Below are 16934 nucleotides of genomic sequence, written 5' to 3'. Positions count from 1 at the left end.
ACCCACGTTTACCTGGCTCATGCGACCTTGAGTGGGGTGTGAAGACAGCTTGAGTCACCATCCTAGAAACCCTTCCCAATAGACAAACCCTTGCAAAGGAGCTCAGGGTAGCAGAGATCCTCATTCCTCCCAGACAAATACATAACAACAATTTCCCAGGGCCTGAAGTACAGATTTGACATGAATTATATCTTTGTTTTATAATCAACTTCTTCCTCAATAATTATTTTTATCAATTATCTTTTTATTTATTATTTATTTATTTATTTTTTTGATACTGAATCTGGCTCTGTGGCCTAGTCTGGACTTCAGTGGTGCGATCTTGGCTCACCTCTTGGGTTCAAGAAATTCTCTTGCCTCAGACTCCCAAGTAGCTGGAATTACAGGAGTGCACCACTACATCCAGCTAATTTTTTGTATTTTCAGTAGAGTCAGGGTTTCACCATGGTCTTGAATTCCTAATCTTAAATGATCCACCTGCCTCGGTCTCCCAAAGTGCTGGGATTACAGGTGTGAGCCACCGCCAGGCCTCGTCAATTATCTTGATCAACCCGGAACCATGACCAAATTTCTCCTACCCTGAAAAACAGTGTCCCTTGAGTTTGAGGGTCTCCTCTAGCTTCAGGCTATTTCTTTCATCCTTCACAGCAAAGTTCCTTTGAAGTATCTGTCTTTAACTGTTGGCTCTAATTCCTCCTGTGGTGGGGACCTCTCAAACTATAATAGAAATGACAGCACTTTCTGCATGCCTGACACTTTCTATATTAACTCATTTAATGATCCCATAAACCCAAGTACCTTTATTATTCTCATTTTACAGTTCTTGTTTTTAAATTTTTATTATTATTTTTTGAGGTGGAGTCTTGCTCTGTCACCCAGGCTGGAGTGCAGTGGTGCAATCTTGGCTCACTGCAACCTCCACCTCTCTGGTTCAAGCCATTCTCCTGCCTCAACGTCCCAAGTAGCTGGGACTACAGGAGCATGCCACCCAGCCTGGCTAATTTTTTGTATTTTCAGTAGGGATGGGGTTTCACCATGCTAGCCAGGATGGTCTCAGTCTCCTCACCTTGTGATCCACACGCCTCGGCCTTCCAAAGTGCTGGGTTATTTTACAGGTGTGAGCCACCAGGCCTGGCTCTTGTTTTGTTTATTTTTTACCTTGCCTCAGCAAGCCGAGAAAAGCAAAGTCAGAGGTTTTGGTGACAGACCTATTACAGTACTATTCAGCATAATACAGAAGGAGATCCTGTCATCTGCAACAACATGGATGGAACTGAGGTCATTATGTCAAGCCAAATAAGTAAGGCACAGAAAGACAAACATCATGTGTTCTCATCTATTTGTGGAATCTAAAAATCAAAACAATTGAACTCACAGAGATAGAAGGATGGTTTTGCAAAATCAGAGGACTTGGTTACAGACCTGGATAAGAAAGTACTGGGTGAGAAAATACAAAGAGCAGCTTAATGCTGGGGCAACCAGAGACTATGAGAGAAAGATGAGCCAATGCATAGGCCTGGCTCCTAGCAACTGGCCTTTAAGAGTAAGTCCAGTGGGAGGAGGTGGCTCTCCCCAGGTGGATGGTTTAGGGGTAAGTGGGCTGATGGAAGCCTCCTGCTTCCTGCTGGGCTGCGTCCAGAGACCAGAAAGGAGCAAGCTCCACCTCTGATGGCTGGAGTAAAAAAAAAAAAACACCTTGAGAAAAGTGAGTTCCTGCCAAATGCTAGCGCTGCTGTGGGACACAGGACACCTGTTTTCCACAAAAGCAAAGGTTCTGAACTAGCCAAGCTGCTCTAAGAGCTGCGATGGCCACTGTGTCCCTCACCGTCCACATGTCCCGCAACAGATGACACTTGGGCTGTCAGGGCGAGGAGGCTGCAGCTCCACCTCCCTCCTCCCACCCCCCTGCATCCTTGTACACATGCGTCAAGCAAGCCTGGTGACAGGAGTGTTTAATCTGGCCTGCGCATATGGCATAACGGTTATGGCAAACCGTCCCCCATCCCGTTATTCCTCTAAGTAACTGAGGTCATCCAAATGCCTCCCAAACTTCTAACCCCACACTTGCCGACGTCACCAGTGCCTTCCTGATTCCCAGTCCAGTAGACAGGTTTTATTCCTCACTTCCTGGAACGCACTTGACCAATTATTGTTTCTTGTAACTCCACTCCCTTGGCGTGTGACGCTGCTCTCTCCAGCTCTCCCTGCGCCCCTCTGATGAGTCCCTCCAGGTGTCCTTCATAGGTTCGCCTTCCCGGATCCTCTCTTAGATGCCTGTGCTCTGCAGGTTCTGTTCTTGGCCCAGCACCCCGTGCGGTGCAGGTATTGTCTTCATTTGAGCTGCATCTCCAAGCGGTTGTCTCGCAGGTGGTATCTCCCCAGCCGCGGTCTCTTCCTTGGATGTCCACGGGCAGATCAGACTCCATCTGCCTAAAACTGAACTCATCACCTACCTCCTGAAAATTGCCCTTCCCTGCCCCTCAGATCCATGATCTCAGTTCATAGCACGACTGCTAACCGGCTGCTCCAGGCAGACACCCTGGAGTCAGCCTATGCTCCTTTGTCCTTGCCCTTCTTCCCACAGCCAGTCAGTGACCCTATTCTGTTGGTGTAGCCTCATATATATATGTGTGTATACACACACACACACACACACACGCAAACACACACACATATTTTGAGACAGAGTCTTCCACTGTCGCATGGGCTGGAGTGCAGTGGTGTGATCTCAACTCACTGCAACCTCCACCACCTGGGTTCAAGCAATTCTCCTGCCTTAGCCTCCCAAGTAGCTAGGATTACAGGTGCCCACCACCATGCCCAGCTAAATTTTTTTTTTTGTATTTGTTTTTAGTTGAGATGGGGTTTTACTATGTTGGCCAGACTGGTTTCAAACTCCTGACCTTATCCACCCACCTTGGCCTCTTAAAGTGCTGGGATTATAGGCATGAGCCACTGTGCGTGGCCTCGTGTATATTTTTAAACTCTCTCCCTCCTGTCTCTCCTCACTATCACTTCCTGGTTTAGGAGCTCCTCACCTCTCCCCTGGTCTCTCTCCTCTACCCAGAGTGACCATATTAAGTGCAAACCCAGTCGTGCCCCAACCCCGCTCCAAATCCTTCAGTGGCTCCCATCAAGAATAGAAGAAAGGCCAAGCTTCTCAGCATGCCCGAGGGAGCCTCCATGACACAGTCCTACCTTCTTCCTCTCCCGCCTCCCTCTCCCTTGCAATTTCTCTCTAGCAATACTCTCGTGTTGGTGGCTTCCCAGTGCACAGGTGCTGCTCCATGCCTCCGTGCCTTCACTCTCGCGGCTACGCGCCTCCTCGCCTTCCCAACTTTCTTCTCGTAGCCCCTCCTCCAGCGAGTCTCTTGTGAACCCCCTAAGGGCCCTTCCTCTGGGCTCTCACGTTACTTGGCATCTATACCTCTCTGCTCACTCTCTATATTATTTAGAAACTATTAATGTGTCTGTCTCCAGCACTAAACTACAAGTTTCTCAAAAGCAAAGACCCTGCATTTTTCATCTTTATACCTCTAGTGGCAAGCAGGCTCCTGGCACACGACAGGCATTTCATACATAATTGTTGGATAGCACTGCCAGTCAGGGCGGTAGTCTGTCCTCTCTCTCTGCTGAGAGGGAAGGAGTCCTTCCACCTGGCCAGCACCTCACACATCACAGGGTCCCCCTCTTTCTCATGAGCAGTGGCTTGCTCTAGAGAGTAAAAGGATGGAGGATGACCTTCAGACATGTGATTCACATGACAGATGACCTGGAGAGGATGGAAGCAGTTCTTGCAAGACTCTCTGGATGAATATCTACAGATTTCAAAAGAACTGTTTTTTTGCCAGGCATGGTGACTCACACCTGTAATCCCAACACTTTGGGAGGCCACGGCAGGAGGATCTCCTGAGGTCAAGAGTTCAAGGTCGGGGCCGGATGCGGTGGCTCAAGCCTGTAATCCCAGCACTTTGGGAGGCTGAGGCGGGTGGATCATGAGGTCAAGAGATCGAGACCATCGTGGTCAACATGGTGAAACCCCATCTCTACTAAAAATACAAAAAATTAGCTGGGCATGGTGGTGTGTGCCTGTAATCCCAGCTACTCAGGAGGCTGAGGCAGGAGAGTTGCCTGAACCCAGGAGGCGGAGGTTGCGGTGAGCCGAGATTGCGCCATTGCACTCCAGCCTGGGTAACAAGAAAGAAACTGTCTCAAAAAAAAAAAAAAAAAAAAAAAAAAAAAAGAGAAGAGTTCAAGACCAGCCTGGCCAACATGCTGAAACCCTGTTTCTACTAAAAATGCAAAAATTAGCTGGGTATGGTGGTATGTGTCTGTATTTCCAGCTATTCCAGAGACCAAGGCAGGAGAATCACCTGAACCCGGGAGGCAGAGGCAGAGATTGCAGTGAGCAGAGATGAAGCCACTGCACTCCAGCCTGGGTGACAGAGCAAGACCCCGTCTCAAAAAAAAAAAAAAAAAAAAAAGAATTGTTTTTTGACGTTGTCAATTAGATTTCCGGTTGTTTAGTGGCTTATTTCTACTTTCTCCTCACAAATTCAGGTAGTGTAATTTCAATGAGAACAAAAAGCTTTTTTTTTTTGAGACGGAGTTTAGCTCTTGTTACCCGGGCTGGAGTGCAATGGCGCAATCTCGGCTCACCGCAACCTCTGCCTCCTGGGTTCAGGCAATTCTCCTGCCTCAGCCTCCTGAGTAGCTGGGATTATAGGCACGTACCACCATGCCCAGCGAATGTTTTTTGTATTTTCAGTAGAGACAGGGTTTCACCATGTTGACCAGGATGGTCTTGATCTCTTGACCTCGTGAACCACCTGCCTCGGCCTCCCAAAGTGCTGGGATTACAGGCTTGAACCACTGCGCCCGGCCAAAAACTTTTTTAAAGACATAACTGCAGAAAGGAAGACCAGTGAAACTAGGGGAACTGCATATACTTACTAAAAACTGTGTTAAATGCTTGAGTTTTCCTAAGATGTCCTAAGAGATTTACTTGCCATACATGGTAAGGGTTTGCTTATTACTAAGTATTTTATCGCCATTTCATTTCTTTTTTAGGATTTTAGGGATGAGGAGACAGCAGGGTTTTGTTTTTTATTAATGGTTGTCTCATCTGCCTCAGGGCTGTTCTCTTGGTTCAGCTATTTTATTACTTGGTCAAAATGCATTTGAAATGTATTTTGGTGCTGTGACCAGCTTTACAAAAGGAGCCTCGCTCTTCTTAACACCACCATTTAATGATGAAGTCTTTATTTCCTTAAAAATAACTTGGTCTGGGCCAGGCACGGGGGCTCACACCTGCAACCCAGGACATTTGGAGGCCGAGGTGGGCAGATCACTTGAGGCCAGGAATTGAGACCAGTCTGACCAATACGGTGAAACGCCGTCTCTACTAAAAATACAAAATTAGCTGTGCGTGGTGGCGTGCATCTGTAATCCCAGCTACTTGGGAGGCTGAGGCAGGAGAGTTGCTTAAACCTGGGAGGCAGAGGTTGCAGTGAGCTGAGATCATGCTATCGCACTCCAGCCTGGGCAACAAGAATGAAACTCTATCTCAAAAAAAAAAAAAAAAAAAAAAAAAATCTCTTGATAATAAGTATTGCCCTTTGAAAGGTCAGCAATGAGTAGAAACCTTTGAAAAATCTCTTTTTCACCCCAGAAGTCTTCTGTGGGCTGGTCCCAGAATATCACCTGGGGCAGAATAAAGGCCCTGCCCCTCCGCCACCCTGGCTGCTACCTCTCTCTTTCCTCTGGCCTTTCTCTTCTCTTTTGGCATCCTTATCCTGATATGTTCTTGTCCTCTCCTTTCCTGCCTCTTCTTCCTGTGCCTTCTTTTGGAGCTAAGAGGTGTTGAACCTTCTGCCCTCCTGGCAGTGGTGAGCTTGTGCGGCCTGGGCAGGCTCACTCCACGGCCTCCTCTCCCTCACTGTGCTCTCCACTGTCATCCCCTGGGGCTTCAGAAGATGTGGTCAGACATAAAGGAAGGGCAGAGGAGGGGCAAGGGAGGGGCTCTGCCTTTCCCCACCATTCTGGCTCCAGGAGGCGTCAAAGAGCCCAGGAAATCACTGCCAGAGAGCTAAGGAAGTGTGGCTCATAAAACACAGCGTGATTGTGGAAGGCACCAGGCAACAGGAGCGGGATCTTACAGCCTCCGCTCACATCGCCTATGTTCTTCAGCAAGTTTCTTTCCTGCTCAGAGTTGCAGCTTCCTGCTCTTTTGAGATTACATGCAGCTCCGATGAAACCATGGATGAGAAACTGCTTGGTAAGCCATGAAGCACCGTGTCAATGTATGGCATTGTCATCAACCCTTCATTCAGCCATCATTAGTGAACACATGCTTACTAATGACTGCCTGGTCCCTTTTTCCCCATCTCCTCTCCTGGAGATCTTCCAATTTAAAGAGGCCTTAGGTGCCAGCAGTTACTTTCTCAATGGCCAGTCCCTTTCTTCTCCAGCCACTGGATTTGTTGGAAAAGATACCTAGTGTCGGCCAGGCGCGGTGGTTCACGCCTGTGGTCCCAGAACTCTGGGAGGCTGAGGTGGGTGGATCACTAGTGGTCAGGATTTTGAGACCAGCCTGACCAAGACGGTGACATCCTGTCTCTACCAAAAATACAGAAATTGGCTGGGCATGGTAGCACATGCCTGTGATCCTAGCTACTTGAGAGGCTGAGGCAGGAGAATCGCTTGAACTTGGGAGGTGGAGGTTGCAGTGAGTCAAGATCGGGCCACTGCACTCCAGCCTAAGTGACAAAGTGAGACTTTGTCTCAAAAAAAAAAAAAAAAAAAAAAAAAGAATTAAAAGATACCTAGCATCGCCAGGACTGAATGGTAATAATAAGGTGAAAATAAGTGTGCTCTAAGAAAAGATTCCTTTGCCTGTCACAGTCATAGAATTAAAATTCTTAGAAGTGAATTTACTGACCATCAAACTTGCTGCTTGCCTTCATTAAACTGTTAAAGGTTTCTTCATGTTGTAGTCGAACTTTCCTTCTCTCAGCAGCCAGATTATGTTCCACATGATCTTGTTCAGTTAGAAGTGTGACTGGCTTTAAATGAATCTAGAAAAGAAAAGCATTCATCTTTTATTGCCTTGTTAAATTATAAAAGCACGGCATGAATTTTGCAAAAACAAATGATATGCTACATGGTTTCCTAACTCAAGTAAATAGAGCTTTTATGAGTGTTTTCACTAAACGTGCTATGACTAGATATTTTTCTTAAATTATTTTCAAACTAAAAAAATCAATATAGGCTTATTTCTTCATGCAATAAGATTTGTGCTTTAAAAAGTTCTATTAATTTCCCCTGATTTTAAAATTTTTCAGCAGAACTACAAAATAAGAAATTATTCAGATCGATGAATGAGGAAAGGGACTGACTCCACCAAATTCTTATCAAGAAACATTTTCTATCTTTTGCAAAATTAAGATAGCAAGCAGAGGGAATAAAGATGTTCTAGAGAAAGCTATCTTTTACCTTGAGGCATTCCCAATTTGGAAATTTCATTACATGGTGAAAACATTATCTAATAAGCAAACCAAAAGAATCAATATGTGTGAATAAAGCTTTCACCAACCTCCAGAAACCTGGAAATATGAGGCAACAGAACCAAGAGCTCAAATTCTTACATAAATGCCCTCTGCTGACCCTGTGTGTAGAAGGAGGGATCACCTTGAAGCTGGACTAATGTAGCCCCATGCTTATGTCCAAGATACTCAAAGTCTGATACTGATCCTTGACCAAGATAAGGATGAAGTAAGTGACCGCTGGGTGTGGTGGCTCATACCTGTAATCCCAGCACTTTGGGAGGCTGAGGTGGGTGAATCACTTGAGGTCAACAGTTCAAGACCAGCCTGGCCAATATGGTGAAACCCCATCTCTACTAAATATACAAAAAATAACCAGGTATGGTGGAGCACACCTGTAATCCCAGCTACTTAGGAGGCTGAGGCACAATAATCACCTGAACCCAGGAGGAGGAGTTTGCAGTGGGCTGAGATCATGCCACTGCACTCCAGCCTGGGTTACAGAGTGAGACTGCATCTCAGAAAAAGAAAAGAAAGAAAGAAAGAAAGAAAGAAAAAAATAAGCTGGTGATAGTCCAAAACTCCCCTGGACTACCTTGTGTAATTTGGTCAGGAATGTGTAGATTCATGGCATGCACTGGTTTAACTTTTTTTTTTTCCTTTGAAACGGTCTCACTCTGTTGCCCAGGCTGGAACACAGTGGTGCAATCATAGCTTCCTATGACCTCAAATTCCTGGGCTCAAGAGATCCTCCCACTGGGACTGCAGGCAAGCATCACCATGCCTAGCTATGTTTTTTTTTTAATTTTTAATTTTTTGTAGAGATGAGGGCTCACTATGTTGCCCAGGCTGGTCTCAAACTCCTGGCCTCAAGCAATCCTTCCTTCTCAGCCTCCCAAAGCAGTGGGATAGGTGTGAGCCACTGCACCCAGCCCAATTTAACAGTTTTTGTAGCGTTGTTTTAGTCGTGTGACTAGCAGGGTATTAATACTGCTTGGTAAACTTGTGTATGGGTTGTCCTGAAACCAATATACGTCACATGTGTTTTGGTGATCCCTGTTCTGCAAAGTACATCTTGTGTGACTAAGGAGGCCCCTGAAGCAGGGCTGTGCCTGGAGGCCTCGGCCCCCTCTGAGGCTGGCCGGTGCTTGCTTTCTCCCGCTGCACCATCCACTGTAGCTTAGTAAGGCCTTGCATGACTGTACCCTGTGGAGTCTTGCAAGTCGTTTCAACAATCTGGCCTGTGCAGTTGTTGAACTAAGTCTGGTTAATCATTGCCAATTTCTTTTTGGTTTTTTATCAGCCTACATTATGCTTTGAACCAATTTTATCCTGGAATAAACTCACTTTGAACAGAGATTCAAGTAGTACTATGGGTTCAAACCAAACCACTAGTTTTTCAATGAGTCTCTTTGTGATGAGCTACTAAGCCAGCATACTAGCAACTGGGAAATAAGTTAGTCTGTAAAGGTGCTTTAATTAAGGTTATCTGAACCAACCAATTATGCTAGCACCATAACGGATCTGACTTTCCACTTTCAGAAACCAGTTCTTCAGTCTCAAGAGAGATTGGACTGAAGTGTGACTATTATATTCTTTTATTTTTTTGAGATGGAGTTTTGTTCTTGCTGCTCAGGCTGGAGTGCAATGGTGCGATCTGGGCTCACCATAACTTCCGCCTCCTGGGTTCAAGCGATTTGCCTGTCTCAGCTTCCTAAGCAGCTGGGATTACAGGCATGCACCACCACACCTGGCTAATTTTTGTATTTTTAGTAGAGACAGAGTTTCTCAATGTTGGTCAGGCTGGTCTCGAACTCTTGACCTCAGGTGATCTGCCTGCCTCGGCCTCCTAAAGTGCTGGATTATAGGCGTGAGCCACCGCGCCCGGCAGACCCTTATTCCATGTATCTGTGAAGTTAGAGTGAGAAGTCTGAGGCTAGAAGGGGAAAATGACAGCCCTCCTCTGCTGTCCCATGTGAAGGAATGGGATGGCAAGGTGCATTCCTTTGTTATTTGCTTTAAGATACGGGCACCTACACCCATTCCATATTCTCTGATTTCCAAGAGTCTGTAGATTTGTGGGATGCCAGGAAAAACAGAATGGTTGGAAAGACTACCTCAGTGTTTCAGATTTTAGTGGACACAGGCTTTGTGGGATGCTTGGGGAAGTATACAGATTCCAAGATTCCATACTAGTGATTCTAACATGGCCCAGAAAACTGCATTTTTAATAACAATTAGCTGATAGAACTTCCATTTGAAAAACAACACCCTTGGGCAATATGAATTTGCCTTGCAACGTGTTTAATGTTAGACTGAGAGTGGAGGCCGGGTGTGACGGCTCATGCCTGTACTCTTGACACTTTGGGAGGCCAAGGCGGGTGGATCACTTGTGGTCAGGAGTTTGAGACCAGTCTGACCAACATGGCGAAACCCCGTCTCCACTAAAAATACTAAAAAAAAAAAAAAAAAAAAAAAAAATGTAGCCAGGTGTGGTGGGAGCCTGTAATCCCAGCTAGTTGGGAGGCTGAGGCAGGAGACTCACTTGAACCTAGGAGGCAGAGGTTGCAGTGAGCTGAGATCACGCCACTGCACTCTGGCTTGGATGACAGAGCGAGACTCCGATTAAAAAAAAAAAAAAAAAAAAAAAAAGAGAGAATGGGAGAAATGCACCAGGGTACAAAGCTCTGCAGGGACACCGGCCACTGGCATCATGATGGTCCAACTCAGCCCTAGCCCATCTCTATGCCTCCTGGCTCAGGTGAGGAGGAGGAGCTGGTGAGTGCCGTTCTGCCACTACCTCTCCTGGGTACAGTGGAAACATTGCTTCGCCTGGCTTTGAAGTGGGAGGCAGTGTGAAGAAGGCTTCGGACAGAGAGACAGAGAAGTACTTCTCCCTGCTGCAGAGTGGAGCTAGGAGAAGCCACTGTGTCTCTGGGATGATTGTTGGAGTGAAAGACTCAAATTCCAGACTGAATTATCACAGTGTTTAGACTACATGGGGACCCTCCTCAAGGCACCCAGACACTGAAAAAAAAAAATGCCAAGAAATTATAAGGAGAAAATTCCCAGCAGTGGCCTGGGGCAAGGGCGGGGCGGGGTGGGTAGCCAGCTAAGCATGCTCATCGGGCCAAAGCATCGCTTCGGAAGGTGTTTTCACCCTAGATGCCGAAAAGCTTATTTTTAAACTTCAATAACTCAGCAATGTTGACAATTTTCCTTCAGATATTAAACAATGATTAATATTAATCCATAACCCACAACTGCTTGCTAAATTGCTCTTGCTTTTTTTAAAAAAGATTTTAACTCAGTTTTAAGTTATATGATCACAAATGCAAAGCACTAGACCAGTAGGTAGTATTTTAAAGAAGCTAGTATGACCTTCAGATCATTTAAAACAATGTGGACTTTTTTTTGTATTTTACAAACTGTCTATATTGTCTTTTCTCTAAGGTACATTTCTCTAAAGTCCCTATTCCTCTGACGTTACCAAAGAATGAGAACTTTTACAATAAATATTGGTGAATAACAAATCTTAGGAAAGTATATCTGATGGTAAGAAGAAATGTAATTTTTTTCTATAATAATTCAGATGCAATTGTTACCATGTCCCTGAATTACATGCTAGATACATATTTGCCTAGAAAATTTACCTTTTCTTTTCCAACTGCTTTGGCTACAAATGTTGAGAAAGCCACACTAACAAGCTTCTCAATGCCAGTGAGCACGTCCTGTACCATGACCTTGATACCGATCTAAAATGAAAAAAAAAAAAAGATAAACAAATACAGTCTTAGCCATCCAGAAACAGTTCAGATTTCATCATTCAAACTTTAATCACATGTATGCACCATTATCTTCTTTCTGTTTAAAAATGAAACCAGAATTTTAACTTGTTTCTAAGCAATAGAATTATTTTAATAACATTATATAACATTGGACTAATAACTTTTTTCTGATTATAAAAATTATTTATTTACCCTGTAAAATTTATGGACTCTGACTATCCAGAGTATATATTATCAGTAATCCCATCACCCGGAGATAAAAATTATAAATTTTAGGTAAATTTTCTTCTAGCTTTTCATTTTATATATCATATGTGATGTGTATATCATACATAATATATACACATCCATGTCATATAACATATATACATAATTATATCACATAATATATACTTTTCATAACATATTCCATACATATGACATGAAATATATGTGTGTATATATGCATGTGTATATAAAATTATTATAATGTATTTACAATTTTATGTTCTTTTTTTTTTTTTTTTGAGAGGGAGTTTCGCTCTTGTTACCCAGGCTGGAGTGCAATGGCGCGATCTCGGCTCACTGCAACCTCCGCCTCCTGGGTTCAGGCAACTCTCCTGCCTCAGCCTCCTGAGTAGCTGGGATTACAGGCACACGCCACCATACCCAGCTAATTTTTTTTTGTATTTTTAGTAGAGACGGGGTTTCGCCATGTTGACCAGGATGGTCTCAATCTCTTGACCTCGTGATCCACCCGCCTTGGCCTCCCAAAGTGCTGGGATTACAGGCTTGAGTCACTGTGCCTGGCCCTTATGTTCTGATTTTTAAAAATTTGGCATTATATGATGAGCCCTTTGAAATTTCCTAATTAGTAAATATGCTTTTGAAAACAAGATCTTAGTGACTGCCTTATAAACCTACCAGACAGATGTACTGTAACTTTTTTTAGGCTTTACTCTCAGAGTTTTTTTTTTTTTTTTTCAATCTCTCTAGGCAGCATAGTCTCAGAGTTTCATAACCAAGATAACATGGATAGAATTGCATCATGTATTTACAGCTTTGTTTCTGTGATTAATTTTTCAGGAGTAATAAGAAGGTACCTGAGACACTTTATGTTGTTACTAAAAGGGGCTAGATGTTCCCCTGTGTAAAGAGCTCTGAAGCTTGGTCCTCAGGATTGCACTTTGCCAAAGTGTCGGTAAACTCAAGGACTTGTCTGTGGAGTCTCGCTAATAAACCTTTTCCCTACATATCTCAGATGAGTAATATTATCTTCTGAAAATAATAAGCAATCTCAGGCACAGCTCAGCACTGTGTTATCAACAATAAAGAATATCTCTATCTATATCTTTACTATGTACACCATGTAAAAAGAATAATCAATAATCTATGACTCATTTTAAGTCACTCAACTCATAAATGCAAATTAGTATTTACATGGTAAATCCTAAATTAACTAGATGGTAATTAGCCAAAATTAAATTATCTATTCCCAACTCTCAACCCTCAATCAGCTTTCCACTTTTAGAGAAATGGGCAAATGAAAAATAAAATATAAAAATCTAACAGTAAAAACAAAGCAACAATTCTGGAGTGTTAAGTTCTAAACACTATCTTCTACTAGAACGGTTAACTTAGTTATATGTGATAACCAAATGTTTCAAAAACATGCCAGAAAAAATTTCATTGTGTTGTAAGACATCAGGTAAGACTGGAATTACATCCTGTGAAAACAACTAGAAAACTGGACAAAATATAGGAAGCATCTCTTTTCACACCTATAAAAATAGGCAATGCAGGACTGTGATCCCCAAATAGGGAAAAACAATGAGAGGAGCACTGTGTTCCCAGGTTCTCAGACTAAAGGGAATTTACAGTTAGGGTTAGGGAAGAAAAACCTAACTCTGCTAAATTGAACAGAACTAAAATTTGTGAGGTAGAGTACTAGAGAAGGGAGCTAAAAAAAGGAAAGAATTCCAGAAATATGCATGTGAATCGTTGGGTTGATACTAACTGGATCATATACAGGGTGAAACCTCACAAGGCCAGACAAGAACAGCTTCTGAGAAACAGACAATTCCTGGGAAAGTGTAACATGAACAATTCCAAGAACTCACATACAGCTGGGAATCTTTTGAGTCCTCTCCAGCCAGATTTCACAACATCTTCATATGCATGTGCAATACATATACATATACAATATACAACACCTTCACAGAGATCACAGAAGATTTCAACTTCAAAGATGGGCTAAAGTAACCCTAGAGTAGAGTACTGTAGATCTTCCATAGAAGAGCTTAAAATAGATCTTTAAAGGCTTAAACCAATCTGCAAGTAACAACATCTTCCTACCAGGAAAAGTTTGACACTTTTTTTAAAAAGAAATGTAACAAAAGCCAGCACTAAACAATGTAAAATTCACAATGTTCAGCATCCGATAGAAATTGCTAGATGCAAGAAAATTATTAGGTGAAAGGTAATATAAAAACAACAGATAATGGAAATGATGGAATCAACAACAAAGGATATTAAAACAGCAATTAAATATAGGCACCATGAACTCAGAGATGTGGAACAGGAGTCAGCAACATCTTCTTAATGGATAAGGACACATCGTAAATATTTTAAGTATTGTAGCCACATGGACTCTATCGCAACTACTCAACTCTGTCAATGTACTCTGATAACAACATGGACAAAACATAAATGAACGAATATAGCTGTGCTCCAAAAAAAATTTTGTTCAGCCAGGCACAGTGGCACACACCTGTAATCCTAGCACATTGGGAGGCCAAGATGGGTGGATCATGAGGTCAGGAGTTTGAGACCAGCCTGACCAACATGGTGAAACCCTGTCTCTACCAAAAATACCAAAATTAGTCGGGTGTGTTGGCGTGTACCTGTAATCCTAGCTACTCAGGAAGCCAAGGCAGGAGAACTGCTTGAACCTGGGAGGCAGAGGTTTCAGTGAGCTGAGATTGTGCCATTGCACTCCAGCCTGGGCAACAAGAGTGAAATATCTAAAAAAACAAACAAACAAACAAAAAAACCAACAACTCATAAAAACAGGCCCATAGGCCATAGTTTGCTGACTCCTAATATAAAGAAAAAGATGAAAATAATGAGGAAAGAATGGAAAATATAAAAAATACTAAAGTGGGACTTTCTAAGATAAAAAATATATAACATCTGAAATAAAAAACCAACCAGGTAAGATTAACAGCAGTTTAGACAATGCCAGGGAAAAAATCAGTGAAGCTGAAGACGACAAAAAAGCTACACAGAATGTAGCATGGAGAGAAAGGAAGACTGAAAGAGAAAAAGAACAGTATCAGTGACCTGTGGAACACTAATGAGAAGTCTAAAATTCTAAAGTCCAAAAGGAGGGACAGTACAAAAGACAGGAAACAAAGAAGATGTAACAGCTGAAAAAAAATCCATGTTTCTTAGAAACGATAAATCCGTAGATCCAGTAGCTCAAAAAAACCCCAGAATAAATGTGAAAAAAACCCCAAGGTATAAAATAATTTACTTGCTGAAAACCAGTGACAAGAAAACATTTAAAACAAAGAAAAAGAAAACATACATGTAAGAAGAGCAAAGATAAGCATAACAGCAGACTTCTCAGAGAACTATACATGCCAAAAGACGATGGAGAGACCTCCGTAGAGTACTGCGAGGTGGGAAACGCAGCCAGGCTAGAATTCTGTATCTGCTGAATGTGAACCTCTTTTAAATATGAAGATCAAACAAAGCCTAAAAAAGAAGTGTGAAAAGAGTTATTTTCAGACAGAGGGAAAATGGCACTAGGGAGAAATTTGGAGTTACACGATACACAAAAGAATAAAGAACACCAGAAATGGCAACTATGTGGGTATATATATAAAATACATTCTTTTCATTTTTATTCTCTTTAAAAGATGACTGACCATCTAAAACATAGGTAATAACTATGTAGTTTAGGGTTTACCTCCTACATATGTGCATGTAGAAGACATGACGATAACAGCACAAAGGCTGGGACATGGGAAGGGAAGTGTGTACTGTTATAAGGTTATTACACTAGACTCAAAGGGATGTTATATTATTTGAAGGTAGCCTCAGATAAGTTAAGTAGTCGTATTGTAAGCTTGAGGAAAAGAACACTAAAACCAAAACAAACATGTATGATTAAAACATCAATAGTAGAGATAAAAAAGGATTACTAAACATTACTCTAAAAAATGCAGGAAAAGGGGCCGGGCACGGTGGCTCAAGCCTGTAATCCCAGCACTTTGGGAGGCCGAGGTGGGTGGATCACCAGGTCGAGAGATCAAGACCATCCTGGTCAACATGGTGAAACCCCGTCTCTACTAAAAATACAAAAAATTAGCTGGACATGGTGGTGCGTGCCTGTAATCCCAGCTACTCAGGAGGCTGAGGCAGGAGAATTGCCTGAATCCAGGAGGCGGAGGTTGCAGTGAGCCGAGATCGCGCCATTGCACTCCAGCCTGGGTAACAAGAGCGAAACTCCGTCTCAAAAAAAAAAAAAAAAAAAAAAAATGCAGGAAAAGATGTGGACAGGAAGAAACAAAGAACAGATGGAAGAGATAGAAGACAAACAGCCAGATGACAGATTGCAACTCTATCATATAGATAATCAAATATAAATAGCTTAAATACTTTAGGTAGAAGGCAGAGATTGTTAGACTAAATTAAAAAATAGCATCTAAATATATTCTGTTGATAAGAAACCCACTTACATATACAAATAAAAGACAGGTTAAAAGAAAAAACGATAGGAAAAAACCCCCACTATTCCAAAGAAAGCTTGTCTGGCTAAATTAATATTGAACAAAGTAGATTTCAAAACAAAAACCAGAGATAAAAAGGTAAACTTCATGACAATAAAAGGCTCACAAGATCAGGAAGAGTTAAGAATCCTGGCGGGGTGCAGTGGCTCATGCCTGTAATCTCAGCGCTTTGGGAGTCCAAGGTGGTGGATCACCTGAGGTCAGGAGTTCAAGACCAGCCTGGCCAACATGGTGAAACCCCGTCTCTATTAAAAATACAAAAATTAGTGGGTGTGGTGGTGCACGCCTGCAATCCCAACTATTCTGGAGGCTGAGGTAGGAGAATCGCTTGAACCCGGGAGGTGGAGGTTGCAGTGAGTGGAGATCACACCACTGCACTTCAGTCTGGGACACCGTCTCAAAACAAAAAAAACATAGAAGACTTGAATAATGCTCTGAACCAAGTTAGGCTTATTGACATCTGCAGAATACTTCATTGACTATAAGCAACACATTGTTTTCAAGTACATACAGAACATTCACCAAAATTGTCCATATTTTGGGTCATTAAAAAAGTTTAAATAAATTTAAAATAATTGAAATTATACAAATTATATTCTATCTCTACAAAGGAATTAAATTAGATATAAAAACATAAAGATATGTCTGGAAAAATGATCAGAGACTTGGAAATGAGACAACACACAACTAGACAGATTAGAGGTTAGGGAAGAATCTACAAGAAAAAAGATGCAGGTAAAGCAATACGTTGAAGAAACTTTTATGATCTTAAATGCTTACATTTGAAAAAAAAGAAAAATTTAATCAATTTCCCAAGATTCTACCTT

The 16934-nt window shown here is 42.4% G+C and overlaps 1 protein-coding gene across 6 annotated transcripts in view; it reads right to left on the bottom strand.

Moving 5' to 3' along the window:
* ACOT12 (acyl-CoA thioesterase 12) overlaps positions 1-16934 on the bottom strand; it is a 57765-nt gene that overhangs the window by 25857 nt on the left and 14974 nt on the right. For 5 of the 6 annotated variants that reach the window (XR_005580056.2, XM_074384241.1, XM_039472156.2 and 2 more), the window contains 2 exons: positions 11198-11299; positions 6941-7076 (listed from right to left, as the gene is read on the bottom strand). Coding sequence is in view for 5 of the 6 variants with exons in the window: in XM_074384241.1 (XP_074240342.1) it covers positions 6941-7076; positions 11198-11299 (238 nt within the window). In the remaining variant the exon portion in view is untranslated. Of the gene's footprint in view, positions 1-6940; positions 7077-11197; positions 11300-14900; positions 15071-16934 lie in introns of all 6 variants that reach the window. The other variant, XM_074384242.1, reaches the window with a different exon arrangement.

The sequence above is a fragment of the Saimiri boliviensis genome, chromosome 1 (assembly GCF_048565385.1).
Source record: "Saimiri boliviensis isolate mSaiBol1 chromosome 1, mSaiBol1.pri, whole genome shotgun sequence".
NCBI lineage: Eukaryota > Metazoa > Chordata > Mammalia > Primates > Cebidae > Saimiri > Saimiri boliviensis.
The sequence above is the reverse complement of the archived record's forward strand: the minus strand, read 5'-3'. Positions and strand labels throughout refer to the sequence as shown.